Genomic DNA, 16,362 nt, shown 5'->3' with positions numbered 1-16,362 from the left:
AACATATAGTATTAAAGTTTAACAATTGCAACTTTAAAAAAATATTTAACTTTAATGAATGTTAACTAAAAAATACATCATCATTTAACCATGTAAATATGTTTTTATTTTAAATGTAGATTTTTCTATTCAACCTTTCATTCATATTGTACATATTGTATATACATTTGAGATATTCCACATAAATACACAACAATCAATATTTGAACTGAGAATTACCTGACAAATCTGGTACATGTATATAGGAACATGTACATTTAAAAAAAAAGACTATCGGTTGAATTGAAGACTTTTGGGTATTGAATCAGCAAAACAAATGCATTACTAGTAACTGCTGGGCATTCAATCAAAGATTAAATTCCATTTAATTAATATGAGGAAGGCGCTACCTTAAATGCCAGCTTTATACATGTACATATTTATGATATACCTATAAGCTGTATTGCTAACTATTAAATAAATACTAAGATAATGTCCTTTATATATTGATTGGTTGTTGGTTGTTTAACATCCAGTGGCAAATATTTCATGCATGTTCAGAACGAATGTCCTAGGCTACATTAACATATTGTTACCAGGCAGAAGCTAGCGAACAATAAACAGTCTCCGGGACAAGTTTGCAATTCCGCTGAGTGCAAAAGTTGTCACCTTAATTTTTGGAGTTAAGTCAAAACAAAGTTGATAACTTGGTTGGTATTGGTTCCCTGATATTTGTCCTAAAATTTTTTGGATCTAGCACCACTGTTGAAAAAGTTATGCCCCTTTTTTCAACAATTTCCTCAGAGGAAAAGTACTTTTCCTCAAGGGAAATCAAATTTCCCTGAAGGAAAAAGATTTTTCCTCAAGGGAAATTGTTTTTTCCTCAAGGGAAAAAGATTTCCCTTAGGGAATTTGCTGCATAATTATTTCCTTTGAGGAAATTCTATTTCCTTTGAGGAAATTCTATTTCCTTAGAGGAAATTCTTTTTCCTTTGAGGAAATTTGCAGCTTCAAATTTTCCTTGGAGGAAATACTTTTTCCTGTGAGGAAATTTGTAGCTTCAAATTTTCCTTGGAGGAAATACTTTTTCCTGTAAGGAAATTTTTGACAAACACTTTTCCTTGGAGGAAAATTCAAGACAACAAATTTCCTCTAAGGAAATCATTGATCTTCAAATTTCCTCTAGGGAAATTTCTGTACATCAAATTTCCCTTAAGGAAATGTTTTTCCTCTATGGAAATTTCATAACAGTACAAACAGTATTAATATATTTTCTCCTAGACTGAATTATTGATACAAAAGATAATTAAAACTTTAATACTGTAATACAAATTTTCATGGTGAGTATTAAACATACAAAAACAAAAGGCTGACTGTTTAGCATGTTTAAGACAATACAATAATAAGCAAAATGCTATGAATATCATACCATTTGTGATGTTATTAATATTGTGCTCATATTTGCATATTAAATAAAATAAACACTTTTCATGTCAAATTAACTTGTCTTCTGTTTCAGCTGCTGTGTATTCGACCCCCTACATAACAGTTCAGTGCATAAATAATTCAATCCACAAGACATCTTCCTTCAATTGGTTGAATAAATTTTGGCAACGTATGTTCTTCAAACATCTTCTTTGTATATTTGATATGATGGAGCCATGTACATGAATTGATAAAGCAGGTGTTTATTTCGACAACAAACATGACAAAGATACTATTTTTTTTCTTAATTTCTCCATAATCCATCAGTTAATATGAATGTAGGTTGTTACATTTTACACAATTGTGTTCTTTGATAGTACTCCATTTTGTTTATAGCAATTTTGTAGGATTTTTTCTATTTCTTTTTCCAGAAAAACACACAGTTGAGTTCATTTCACATTAATAATCCAATTAGCACATTATGTAGAAAAGTATTAACAATTAAGTTTCCTCTTCAGTATAGACCTGCAGGACCTGTTGATGATCATAAAAACCAAGATATCTGACCTATAAATACACAAAATAAAAAAAAAATGTTATAAATGGAGAAAAAAACAGCAATATAAATAAGCTTATTTTATCATGTTTTAATGAACATTTTGAGAAACTTTCATTTGATATTCTTACTTGTCATGCTTATGAGTTCTCTTATTTCAGTGATTTGTGTCCAAGATTTAATATTCGTTGTTTAGTGCCTTGCAGTGATATTTAAAGTTGAGCCACTTGCAATAGTTGTTATAGAATGTTCATATGTTGTGTTAATATTTGAACGACTGTCCTATATTATGGTCAGGTTGAGTGCTCACAGACATGATGCCTAAATTAATATATATTGTTTGTTTCCCTAATCCCTATTCTGACAAGCCAGGTGTGGGTAGGTAGGTAGGTAAATAATTTTATTTTTCCCAAAAGCCTGAATATTATCGGATGATCCGGCAAGCCCGAAAATCAGAAATGAATAAAATAATATTTGGCTTAGTTTTGACAATAAAATTTTATGAGTAGGGCCATTTTTGCAGGGTCGGTCAGGATTGAAGAAACAAACAATATTTTATATTAGGCACGATTTTTTTTTATTAATTGTTATTGATTTTGAACATGTTGAACTAAATTGGATTGTTTAAATCTTTATATGTTGAGATCTTTAATGGATGACCTATAAAGGAAGTGTTTTCTCATTATTGAAGGCAGGCCCATGATTGGCCTTTAATTTCTTGCATCCGCTTCATTGAACTCTGGTGGATAGTCACTCATTTACCATACCACATTTTCTTATTTTTATATGAGTCATCTTTCAAAGGCAATTTCTTTTATTACTGTAATTCAGAAATTATCGAAACTTTTTAGTAATGCGAATAATGTGACTGGGTGAGTATCGCAAAAATAAGAAATCATATTTTGATAACAGAAACATATGTATATATATATATATCATGTAACTATATAGATCTTTATGCAGATTTTTTTGGTAATCACAATAAGTTGTCCCTTCCCTGAAAAATCTGAATTTACAGTATATAGAAGTGGTCTTACCATTTAGGCCTTGTTGTATTCTGTTTATCTTGTTTTGCGCTCATTTCTATTGTAACTGTTTATATTTTTCATCATTTTTCTATATTTCTTGTCCTATAAAACATAAAAAGGGTAAAAACTATTATAAAACATCAGTTTGTGTTTTTCTTTATATTCAGTTATATTTAAAAAGAATGGAATATTTGTGCTATTTCATTTCACAAACATTTTGCCAGTCATGACTTTCAAAGACTTTCACCCTGGTCAATAGTTTAAAAAACAAACATTCCCATACTTTTTCTTTGTGTTCGTACTAATTTTTTCATTTGACAACAAAGACATGATTCAACTATTCTTCTAAAATTTGTTTCGCTTGACTACGTTAAACTCTGAAATATTGTTAACAGTATAATCTGTATGTGTCTCACTTGTCAAAATTTCAAATTAATATATAAATCAGATAAAAATGCTATGCATGGCTCAGCTTGATACAAACGTGCAGGTTGAACCCAGAACAGTTGGGGCAAGTATGGACACAACATTCAAGCTCAATACAACTCTGAATTTTAAATTTGGATTGTGATTCAATAGTTGATGCAGCATAGGTTTCTGACACAGAATGAATGCGGTCCAAGTACTTAAAAATTTTAAATTGACAATTAACCTCTAAAATGGTCTAATATTCAAAATCTCAATACATGGTTAGATGCAGCATATCAACATGATCAAAGAACCCCAATAATTCATTTTTTGGTGAAATCAAATAAAGTTAAATTTTGGACCTTTTAGAACTCAATGTGGACCAATTTGATAATGGGTCAAAATATCAAAAATCTTAATGAATGGTTAGATTCAGCATATCAAAGAGCCCCATATAATCAATTTTTGTTGAAATCAAACAAAGTAAAATTTTGGACCCCGATTTGGATCAACTTGAATTTGGGCCCATAATAAAAAAATCTAAGTAAATATTCAGATTCAGCATATTAATCTGAACACCAAGGATTTAAATATTGTAAAAATCAAAATAAGTTTAATTTTGGACCCTTTGGACCTTAAAGGGATAATTCGCGAATTTTTACTTATCAGCTAATTATGTCCATAATACCATAAAAAACATATTCACCAAGTTTTAATTGGATATGAACAGCAATAAAGGAGAAAATTAAGAATTAATAATTTTATTTCTTCGAACTTCCTGACTTATGTGACGTAGTTTAAGTCTTTAAGCATGCCGGGAGTGGAAATAATCTCATTTTAAATCTTAATCGTTAATCATCTTATAACGCTATTTAAAGCGCATAGACGACGTTTGGTGTAGCTATTAACCAACTAATAATTAAGATGGAACAGCGCTCAGCTTGAAAGTAGGATGTACGATTTATATTTTAATATTTTCTGAAATGATTATAGTGATACAAGTAAATCATATAAAATATTTTTTTTATGATTTTTTTTTCCGACGGATATTTTTGAACTAACATGTATAACTGGTAGTGTTTTAAAAATGCATGTTTGTACTTTTTACCTTTTACGTCAGGCTAGTAAATATATGTGCTGCTAGTACATTTGTAGTGTGCAAATACGGCCCCGCAAATACAATGTGTATTGTACTTTGACACATAGTGACTACCTGTTGAATGCGTGGTTAAATTCAAGTTAATTAAAAGATTAGCATTTTGTATCTTTTGATCTTTACTCAGTGAATTTAAGCCGTCACGGTTCGCTTTTCTAGGTGTGAACAACATTTCGTATGAATGATAAAACGAGGGAATCTTAATATTTTCCATGAGCTCAGTTTAATTAAATATATTATTGACGCTGAATATTTTTTGTTAAAAAAAAAGAAATACTGAATTCATTTAATTGAATAAATTTATGAATAATGATGTCCTTATAAACACGAGTTAATGAATTAAAAATTCTAAATAAGAATCGGCGACCTTGAATTTTTGAAATAGATGGTAATTACCAATTGCAGTTATATAAGTGGGTCGTTCAAAGCGATCTTCTTTTTTTTTTTTTAAATATTCAGGAAGTAATGTCCTTATCAAAATAATTTAATTCTCACCACGTACTAATTCTTCAGCTATTTGAACGAAAATATCAAAAATGTTGACAGAAAATTTAAAGGTCAACTTTGTCTTACTGGAAGGGAGGGAGAGCTCCAGACGTACTTATTTACAGACAAAGCAGGCTTATGGGTTATCGTCAGTTTGTGTGCTGGGTCAGGAAAGGTCAATCACTTGGCAAGAAACACAGAATAATCCTACCGGCTTGTGTAGTAAACATAATTAGAAAAGAGTTTCCATCGTTGGATGGGGTATCAACGAATGATTCAAAGAATGTGAAAGTGACACTTCAGACTGAACAGTTTTAAAATCATTTAAACGATTTACCAATACAATTTTTCACCGAATGTTTCAGATTCATTTCATTATTTGTGTATTAATAAACCTATTTATGAATTATTTCACTTTGAGGTCTAATTTTATAGATTGCATGTTGTATTAACATGAAGGTTTGGTCTACCACAGTACCACAGAGCGTTGATATGATTTGACCCGAGATCCTCCCGAGATGTTGTTGGGGTTCTTGTTGTGCAACCTAAACCAGTTTTCTATGATGTGTTTTTTATCTCTTTGTTTGTCTTTCGATCGTTTATTGGTTATTTTTTGCTATGACGTTGTCAATGTGTTTTTTAATACTGAATATGACTATCCGTTTTGGTACCTTCTGCCTTTTTACAAACAAGACCATGAAACTGAATATTGGAAATGTATCATGCTACTACAAAAGAAAAAGCACTGATGGATTGTCCTAGAAGCATATTTTATGAGAATAATAATGGTCTATAAGCAGTTACATTTATTTCATGTTTGAAGCGGTGCATTTTTTTAAATTTAATTTGACTTTAACCAAGAAATGCATTGTAGCAAAGGGGAAGAGTAATTGTGGTCTAGTGTCAGATACTCGAAAATAATGAAATTCAACAGAAAAGGAAACAAATAACGGACTTTGGCAAAAATGTAGAGGGCTTTTGATACCTTTTCTCCAGACATAAAATCTTTTACAATAAATCATCCTACAACAGCTTAAAAGCTTGAAATGCCAGCGATTTCGCGGTAGTGTTTTAGTGTTCTCAAAATCTTATATTGATAAAAATGACACTCCTTTAAATAATTGAATGTACATGTACAGGAAGACAAACGATTACCGCACGTTCTAGAGACATGCCACGAATTAAGTATCATCTTCGTGTCATAATTGCGCATGCTTGTCTCTTCGCATACAAGTAAACGCAAATTTTCTAATAGGCAAAATATTTCGTAAATGCGCCCGCTCATATCGGAAATAGGACAAGAAAGTATGAAAGATAGTCATCCGTAATCTCTCAGTTAAATTGTCTAGGATTTACTCCAAACAATGTTGTAAAATGATGCAGTATGTTTTTTCTTTCTTAAATTATTCATCACAACTCTAGACCGCATAACGTAAATTAAACATTTGCTAAGCAAATAAAACAAGCTGACAAAACATTATGTAAGCTATTGTGTACAAAAGCATTGGCGGATCCAGGGGGAGTGGTTCCGGGTGTTGGAACCCCCGTTTTTTTTTTTTTGCCGATCAATGCATTTGAAGTGGGACATATAGTTGGAACCCCCCTTTTTTAATATGGCTGGATCCGCCCCCGAAAAGTAAAATTGAAATTTAAAAAAAAATCATTTTACATGGTACAGTACCAGATAATCTTCTTCACATGAATTTTGAAACAGAAGTCAAAATTAATAATTTACGGTCTTATTATTTCTGTCTTTGCACATGTCAGAATTAATCAGCCTGTAGATATAAATTTTAAACTCTTAATTTCATGTTTGGACGGCTTTGTGTATTTCAATCAGGTTAGGGACATACATTGTTAACAGGATGTATAATACACCTGACAGCATTTTCGATGGCACTTTTACCTGTGCACACCTGGGTCAAACAGCTGGGAAGCGATGTATGTACCTGAATTGCGTAATGTCACCAGTTTATTAGCCCGCAGGAAGTCACTAGAATACCTGAAAGTGACACTATTACATGACCTCTGGCAATAATGAATAAAATCTATTACATATAAAAGATTTTTTTTTGGCAAGCATTTCGAAAAGTCTAAAGCCGCTACAGATACCTTTTAATCTCATTAAGAAATTAAATATTTATGCTTTTACAACTTCCAAATTAGTGTCCGCCCCACTAGATGTATTACTATCTATTATCTTGTTATCATAAATTTAGAAAGAAAAAATACTCCTACTACGATTGACCACAAATCATTACAAACTTCGCTAGCCTAGCTGTCGACATTTTATATCCCGAAACTGCTAAGCCTTAACTTGTAGGACTACGCAACTGCGTTGACCTAGTAGACAGCTATAAAGCATAACAAGGGGGCGGTAAGATCTATTAAGTTTCCACACGAATCGGGGAAGACATATGCTCCCATCTACCTATCACCTCTTCAACCTTTTATATGGCACAATATGGAAAAGGAGGGGGAGGGGGGTAAACAGCATCTTGTCATTATACTACTGTAAATAAATAAAGTCATATTTTTAAACCATTATTATATTAAACAAATATACCTTTAAATGTTTTACGTATTTTTTTTTGTAGGCATAAGTTTTTTTGCACCTAAAAAATATATACTTCATTGAACTTGTGAATTTACGATAGAAAGACACAGAACAAAACGTCATAATTCAATTTCTAGTTTATTTTTCTTTAAACGAGAAAACGTAAATTAATTAATTCTTTTTTGGTTTGTTCTTCAAATATTATTTTCAAAGCAAGTTTTAAACAAAATTTATTAAATAAATATCAATGACATCAAATAATTGTTATAAAATCAAAATGCCAAAGTGGCTATAGGTACCTTAAATGGCTTCATTGTCCCTAGAAATATATATCCTGTGCATGATTGAAATCAAATATCTTTTTATTTTTAAGGCTTGTAAACAAGTTCATAAACTTAAAATGTAATAAATAATATAATATTTGAAGATGTTTTTCCTGTATATATTCAACATTTTTTTTGTCTGTGACTTTTTATCCGTGTACTAAACTTCTACTTGTAAACAACAAAATCTGTTACTAATGCATGAATGCAGAAATACTGAACTATATTAATCTGACAATTTCCTTTCAACCAGGCTTGGAACGAAATAGCAATAAAAACATTCATGAGAAAAAAAATCATAATTACTATCAAATTTCCATCGAAACAAGATGCTTCAAAATGGTCTGCACACACTTTCTTGAACTTGTTGTGAGTTGGTTGGTGTTATGTTAAGGTTAATCATCCACGTCTGGTACAACTCTTTCTTTTTGCAGGATCTTGGAAAGTGTGTAAGCTTATGCCATGTGAACTTCGAGTTGAACATCCGTACGCTTGACAAGTCATTTTGATACTGAATATACGATATGCCATGCTTGTTTTTTTGCTTTGTGGTATTCAGATATTTTATTCAAATATACTCATCACGTGACAATTTGTATCGGAGATGCCGTCAAAATGGCGATAAGTCGAGAAGTGATAGTGGGATTTTAATTTTTATTTTAATCACTTATCTAGAAGAATTGAACAATAATTTTAGTGAATATATGATTATTTATATCAAATAAACATAATATAAAATTTTCATTTTTTTGCGAAGTTTCCCTTTAAGGTAGACCAATTTAAACAGGACCAAAAAACTAGGAATCTAAATACACAGTTAGATTTGGCATATCAAAGAACTCCAATAATTCAATTTTCTATAAAATCAAACAAAGTTTAATATTGGCCCCTATTGGCCCCTAATTCATGTAATTCTTAAACTCTGAACAAAACTCTGGTCACAAACCTTGTGTTTGAATTTCATAGATTTCTATTACTTGTACTAAAGTTATTAAGCGAAAACTAAATGTCCTGGGACAACGACGACTACATGATAAAATTGAGAATGGAAAAAGGGAATGTGTCAAAGAGACAACAACCTGACCATAGATTTGAGGGTTGGAATCCTTTTCTTTTACCGAGCAATGCATTTGAATGGGAGATATAGTTGGAACCCCTCTTTGCTCTTGGTTGGGACCCCCCTTTTAAAATGGCTGGATCCGCCCCTGAGAAGCATTATAGAAAAATCTATAAGCTTTAACTCAAAATAAGGATAATTTTATTTTTAAAGGGCAGGCACAGATCCAGAGGGGGGTTCAAGGGATTGGAACCCCCCTTTTTTTGGATAATCAATGCATTTGAATAGGGACATGTAATTGGACCCCCCCCCTTTCCCCTTTTGTCCTGGGTTAGAATCCCACCCCCACCCCTTTTTAAAATGACTGGATCCGCCCCTTAAGGGTCTATAATTAAGTTTGACAACATCAGACGACATACTACTTTATCACAAAAAAAATGCCACATTTCATCCAATTTAATTTCATCCCTTACTTGCTACATGTATTTCATCCATAATATTTAAAGAAATAAATTTGGGAGGAGTATGATTTTAATTCATTTGTAATTTGCAAGTTATTAACTATCCAAACTAGAGACCTAATAGAGTAGATATACTTGACTAATTTAAATCAAACTTGGGGTGACTGGGAACAAAGATTTAAGGGAATAGATGACAGTTTACCTACAATGCACTAGTTTCATAGCAATAACATACATTAATAAAGACTACATGGTCATTCTTATGTTTAAACGTGGTTTAACCTTTGGGTGTTCATTTTTTAATGTTTAACATGTTTAAAGCTAACAATTTCAACTACATACATGTATCAAGATTTGATCCTACATTATTTAAATATTGAAAAAAAATAGCTTTTTAAATTTGGATCTATATATAATTGTGAATGTCACATGGATGTATTTTAATGTAAAGCATCTGAAAAATCATTAGCCATCTCATATTTATTTCAGTTCTTCAAAAGGCAAATTTATATGAGCTTATGCTGAAAATAGAGATTTCTTATTAAGGAGAAATCCCTGCCCCCCTTTTTGTGTGAAAATTTTTGTTGATTATATAGGGAATCACAGAAACATGACTGAGGCAAGCATCCCCCATCTGAACCCCCGCCCCCCCCCCCCCCCCCCCATGAATATGTTTTTTTAGCTTGTGTAGGCGTAAGTCAGTAAGGAGGCAACCATTTGATTTGTAGGCCGGGTGAAAAATGTGATTAATCTTGCTTTGTAAACTTGTGCTATAAATAAAAATTACCAATCCATTAAAAAATCCGTGAGCCCAATCTCATCCAGTGAAATAGATTATAGTCTGTTTTCGAAGTTATATGGAAGACAAGTAAGTTAGTAGTCCAGATAATTATGACGCATTGCAAGGCATTTTTTCTAAGGAGAAGTGTAGAATGGGGGAATGGAACCAATAAATTGATCGGATCCGAAATGTTCTTCCCAGTAAAGGAGCACCTATTATTTTGTAGGTAATTATTATTAGTGTCGGTGGTCTCACAAGTAAATCAGAGTGAATATTGCATGCATATTAAAATTAGCAGAGAAGAGACAATTATCAACTTGTGTATTATTCATTTCTCGCAGTTATTTACGGTAAATCAGCTATATGGACATAGGAAGATGTGGTGTATGTATATATATATATATCCGAAAACAGGTGTTCGGTTCTAGTACTATAGTGGCTATAGTATATGACTTTTAAATAACAATTATCAATTATATCTGTATTCTGTGGCGGGTCATGTACAAGAATAACGGACATTTCAAGGCGAGATAACTCGTGAAACTTTTCTATACTGGTTCCCATCTTGTTCTTATCGTCTGGTGATCAGTAGATAAGAAAAGATAACTCCCATCAACGAACACCCCGCCAATAGATGTCACTTTGCCGTTATGCCTTTATCGTAATTAATAATATTAGCAGTTATACGATAATTTCGGACGCAATGGATTTAAGGAAGAAACCCCGCTTAGACTATAAACAGATGAATGATGGAGAAATTGCCGACAGAAAAGAAATAATTAAAAAAAGAAAAGTTTTGCCAGCCCTTTACGATGTAGAAAGAATAATTTCTGTTAAAAATGGTTCAAAAGAGGTACGTTTATGTTATTATATATACCCTATATTTATAATGTATGTAAATCTGTTGATCGATTCCCCCCTTGATTAAGTATACATTTTCTTTTTGTAAGAAATCTCACTGAAACCGCATCTACAGAAGTTGATTTTAAAATAGTCCAAACAAATTTTTTTCGGTGTTTTTCATTTAAACAAGTTCAAAATAAGAAACCTTTGAAAACTGGAGGCAAACTGATCTATCCCTGTATATTTCTTTCTAATTAAGTTATATGGAAAATTCAACCAATATACATTATCCTTTCAACATAAAGCAGGAGTATTAATTAGATAATGTAATGTATATAAAAAAAACATTATTTCGGAAAAGTTTAGACAATGAATGAATTATAATGTAAATCCTGGTTTTCATATGAAAAATAGTGTACTGCCAATTAAATGTTGAGGGCCTCAATTTTTATTGTGTCTTTTTTGTTAAATTATTCCCTAATGTTTAAACTTTAAAAATGCAAATTCAATTGCAAATGTTTCTAAGTATTGTCAAATTATCTGGTTAAAGGTCGTTTAAAAAAGAAAAAAAGAATTAAGCTACAAAAAGGTGTATCATAAAAATGACAAGATGTACGTACATTGCTGTCAAATTAGATTTTTTTTTAATAGGGGTAGTTCACATGTATTCGAAAATGACATTGTATAATGCCAGATGTATACTCCATGCTTTTTATTGGATGTAGGTAAAACGTAAAATCATAAATACCTGTGGATTAAATTTAATATTTCCTGTCCTCTAGGAACATAAAATTTACATAATTTACTACCTTAAATAAGACATAGATATCAGTAAATAAAACCTCAGGCTCTCATGCATATTTGTGGCAGCTAAGTAACCTCTTTTGGCGAGACTATTCCTTCATTTCCAGAAATTGAATATTTCTATTTTTACCACGGTGAGTCTTTTTTTTATTTGTTGATGAACTTTCAGATTTCTTTAATTTTAAACTTACTATACAAATCCCTGACTCTATATTAAAGTTGTTTTACTTTTTAACTTATACTGCGTGTCGAAAAATTCGTTATTTCTTATAAAGGATAAACAAATAACTTTCATGTCACGTTAAAAAATGAGTACAATGCAAAAAAAGCATATTTATAAGTTAAACGAAAGTCCTCGAGTTTGATGATCTGGTCAAAACAACTTTGAATAACCCCTTTGTCAAATACTCCTTTTTATTCTGTTTGTCCCCGGTAGAATTACTGTAAGATGCAAAATAAGATGAAATTGCTTTGATATTAAGATTGATAATGCTTTTATAAATTACTATTTCTTAAAAGTTTACTATGATGAGACAGTTACTACATAAAACGACGGGTCCACTTTTTTCGGTTAAAAAGTCAAAACGTGAGACGATGATGTGTGTGCTATGTATCTTAATCGTTTGCTTGTTACATTTTCAAAGAAATCTAAGGATTTTTTGTTTAACTTCAGTTATCGGGATGGAAAGGGGGTTAAATATTGTCATTCAAACGGTCCTGTGGTTTTTCATTGCATTTATCAGACTTTTTGACATTTTAATGTAGGTAATCATGTTGAACGTAGATGTATAAAAAGGGTATAAAGGTAGCGTGGGGTTGGGTTTTTTTTTTGGGGGGGGAGGGGGTAAACATTTAAATACCGCAAGATTTTGATTTGATTCATTATTGAAGTCATTATGTTGTAGGGACCACTCTATCTTGTTAAATGGCAGGGATATGGTTTTGATGAGTGTACCTGGGAACCAATTCAACATCTACCAAAAGAAGTGATTGAGGAATTTAACAAACCAACAGTTACAGAGGAATCGATAGACTTTTACTCGAAATTGCTGGAAGAAGGGATCAGAAAGAGACTAAATTCCCGTAATGGTGTGTTTTCAGTTACATTCCCTTCAGAATTGTATAGATTTGTATTTGGGACAACGGGTGAAATATTGGCAATGAAAGATGATTTTGGAAAACTCAACTTGAGAGAGCATTGGGATCAAATTTTTAGAAATAACGGCGTTGGCATTGGACTTAAGTTCCCCGTAAGAATATCACATGCAATACGAAACAAAGATGATTTTGTGCCCGTAAATGGTGTTCTTAAGAAACAGAGAAATTTAGTAGAAAGACTAAGAATAACGTCATCGACGGGTGTTGTTTTCTGTAGCTTAAACTAAATAGGTGCTTTCCATTCGAAAAAAACTCAAAAGTCTTAATGCATTTTTATCAGTTTTATTATTTGACACTCATTTTGGTTAATACATATATACGTAAATAGTGCGTGGTATATAATATTAAAGGCATGCGTAGTATTTAAAACATTTGATATATATATTATTTGTACATAATTTTTTTTTCATATTTTTTCAATTTTTATGTCATTATGTCTGATTATTTTTCACCATTGAATGATCTTAAGTTCAAAGATAATATCAAAGTAGCTGAAAATCCAGCATTTACAAACAAATCAGCAGTAAATGAAACAGAAGTAGCTATTAGTATACAATTCACTTATAGATTTTTGAAACAGCTAAATGAAACTGCTGACAAATACTCTTTTTCCTATGTGGAAATACTAAATAGTCAAATCGATTTTGTTCAGTTTATTGAAAGTGAAAGATTGAACAAAAGATTAAGATTTTTAAGTTACAAAATTTTAGCAGAAATAGGTTCAGTTAAAGGAAGACAAAGAATTAATTTATTATCAAAGTGTACAGTTGTTTCGATTTTTAAGTCAGAACTGCTAGATGTTAGGTGTTATGAAATAAAACTTTGTAAATTAGACGAGAAGAAAATTGAGCTTGAAAAGAAGTGCAGAGTCCTAAGCGAAAAACTAAGCAAAGAGAATGAGATGGCAAATATCATTAGCGAACAAAACTTGGACATATATGCTCTTCAGGAAAAGAATTCCTACCTAGCTAATTATATTCAAAAGCTTGAATCTCAGTTGCCAAACGTACAGACTGAGAAGGATATAGATATAGATACTTTAAAGCCAAAAACACGACAGAGAACATTAAAAAAGCTTGAAACTGAGGCACAGAGAGCCTTGTGGTTTGCCGAAACGTTTGGTCTTACACCAAAGTCATTAACAATGACCAGCAAAAAGGGCGAAAATATTTCTATCCGTCTTCAAGAAAAGGAGAAAAGCGACGTGTCACATTTTACATCAATGTCAGAAGAGGATAAAGAAAAAATTAAAAAACTAGTGTTTTTGCTGGATAGGTTTTGCATAAGTGATGCAGCCTATCATGAGTTCACAATGATTCATGATGATTTGCCACGTTCCTATTTACTAATTCAATGTAAAAATGAACTAAATAAAATGGTCGAAATTGAAAGGTTACCGGGAAATGTTCCAGGTGCCATGATAAATTTGAATTCAGAGATTGAAAAATTGTTGGAAAGACATACTGTTAAACATAGTGATGTAAATGATATAAAAATCAAATTTTCGGGCGATGGCACCAAAGTTAGTAGAATTTCAAATTTTGTAATTTTTTCCATTTCTAATATGTCAATAAATGGATCTTTGTCTTTTCAAGAGCAACACACATTTGCTATTGTAGAATGCTCTGAGACTTATGATAATTTAAAAAAATGTTGTAAACCTATTTTTGATCAATTTAATAGTGTTTTGTCTAAGAGAAAATGGCATATTGGAGAAAAAACACTAAATGTTGAATATTTTGTCAGCGCCGATATGAAATTTATTCAGCTGTTATTAGGATTATGTGGTGCAACGGGTGAATATGCTTGCCCATGGTGCAAAGTTAACAAAGAAGGACGATCAGATTTAACTCGTCCCTGGGATTATTATCATAATCCTAGCATAGGTAGAAACATTGAAGACATGTTAGACAGTAATTTTAAAAAAAGCTATGGTTGTAAACATATGCCTTTAATATCTTTGCCTGTCAATCATTATGTTCCGGATGAGCTTCACTTGATGCTCAGAATAACTGATGTTTTATTGAGGAACTTGATTGACGACGCACTTGAAATGGATGATGATTCAAAAATGAGACGCATAATCCCAATAAATTTGAAAAAATTGACTGAATTGTTACAGAGTTGTGGGGTTTCATTTCATATGTGGCATAACAAGGCAGGGGAAATAGAATGGACGAGTTTGTCCGGGACAGAAAAAGTCAAGCTTTTGAATCACCTTCCATCAAAATTAGCTTCTGAAGATGGTGTTATTTTTGAAAACTCAAAACACTCAGTTATCAAACTTTGGGAAGATTTTTATGTTCTTTATAAGTATGTTAATGATACCACAGACAGCGGAGAAGTTATATTTGAAAAAGCAAAATTATGGTTAGAAAATTTTTTGAACATTGGTAAACTTTGTAGAAAAGGGTATAATTTGCATAATGTCACTCCTTATATGCATTGTCTCGTGTATCACGTCCCTTTCTTTGCTTCACATTTTGGACCATTAAAGATGTTTTCTGGACAAGGATTAGAAAAAAATAACGATATAGTTAAGCAAATTCACCAGAAAAAAAGTAACAAATGGGACTCAGCTGTTAGCGCTCTAGTTACAAGAAAACGTCTTGAATTTGGACATACCAATAATTTAGAAAGGGAAAAAAGGGCTTATGAAAAAAGTTCCAATTGGTGGACTAATGACCTTAAAAACTCTAGGTCAGTGAAACGAAGGTTAATATTAGAAGAAATTTCAGAAGCAGATATCTATAATAAATCATCTGTTGATTTTACAAATATGACAGACCATGAACTTAAATTGTATTTGAAAAGTAACGGTGTAAATACAAAGTTGAGGAAAAGGGAAAAGCTGTTAAGTCTAATTTTGTCATTGAATGTGTAAATGATTTGATTTATAGCTATGTATCCATTGTTATTTCTGTATACTTTATTTATAACAAATGTATAAACAGGTTTGAATTGTGCATTTTTCTATATTAGTATGAATGTGCAGTTCTATACCTTTTAAATTCAGTAAAGAGAAGTAAAATTAATAATCCAGACTCATTTCTTGTTTGTTTTTAATTGAATGTGTTACCAAGTGCTTTAAGTTTTTTTTAATATGAACGTACATTGGATATGTCAATGACGACAGAATATAGACTGTGTTTGGTACAGGAAATGATTTTTTAGTTAACTTGAAAGCTTCAACATATTGCTGCTGTATATATATAAAAAAATGTGGTAAGATTGCCAATGAGACAATTAATCATCCTCCAGTTCAATGGATCTAAGCAATCATAGGCAAAGGTTCGGCCTTCAACCATGAGAAAAATTAATAGCGTATCTTCGGATCGGC

At 31.6% G+C, this 16,362-nt stretch overlaps 1 protein-coding gene and 1 long non-coding RNA gene across 2 annotated transcripts; one reads left to right on the top strand and one right to left on the bottom strand.

Annotated features, from left to right (window-relative positions):
- Nucleotides 1-1,280: 1,280 nt before the first annotated feature.
- LOC139488675 (uncharacterized) lies at nt 1,281-10,469 on the bottom strand. The gene is made up of 3 exons (XR_011656061.1): nt 10,224-10,469; nt 2,998-3,090; nt 1,281-1,971 (listed from the first exon to the last, which is right to left on the bottom strand). It is a non-coding gene; the product is annotated as an uncharacterized lncRNA (long non-coding RNA).
- A 264-nt stretch (nt 10,470-10,733) lies between these two features.
- LOC139488674 (uncharacterized) lies at nt 10,734-16,056 on the top strand. Its single transcript, XM_071274484.1, has 2 exons — nt 10,734-11,070; nt 12,770-16,056. Exon 2 carries the CDS (start codon nt 13,456-13,458, stop codon nt 15,904-15,906), a length of 2,451 nt encoding a protein of 816 aa, XP_071130585.1. The 5' UTR covers nt 10,734-11,070; nt 12,770-13,455; the 3' UTR covers nt 15,907-16,056.
- Nucleotides 16,057-16,362: the final 306 nt, after the last annotated feature.

Source organism: Mytilus edulis, chromosome 9, assembly GCF_963676685.1.
Source record: "Mytilus edulis chromosome 9, xbMytEdul2.2, whole genome shotgun sequence".
NCBI lineage: Eukaryota > Metazoa > Mollusca > Bivalvia > Mytilida > Mytilidae > Mytilus > Mytilus edulis.
The sequence above is the reverse complement of the archived record's forward strand: the minus strand, read 5'-3'. Positions and strand labels throughout refer to the sequence as shown.

Bases quoted from the DNA above. Each gene is read 5' to 3' on its own strand.
- LOC139488674 (XM_071274484.1), top strand. From the start codon at position 13,456: ATGTCTGATTATTTTTCACCATTGAATGATCTTAAGTTCAAAGATAAT.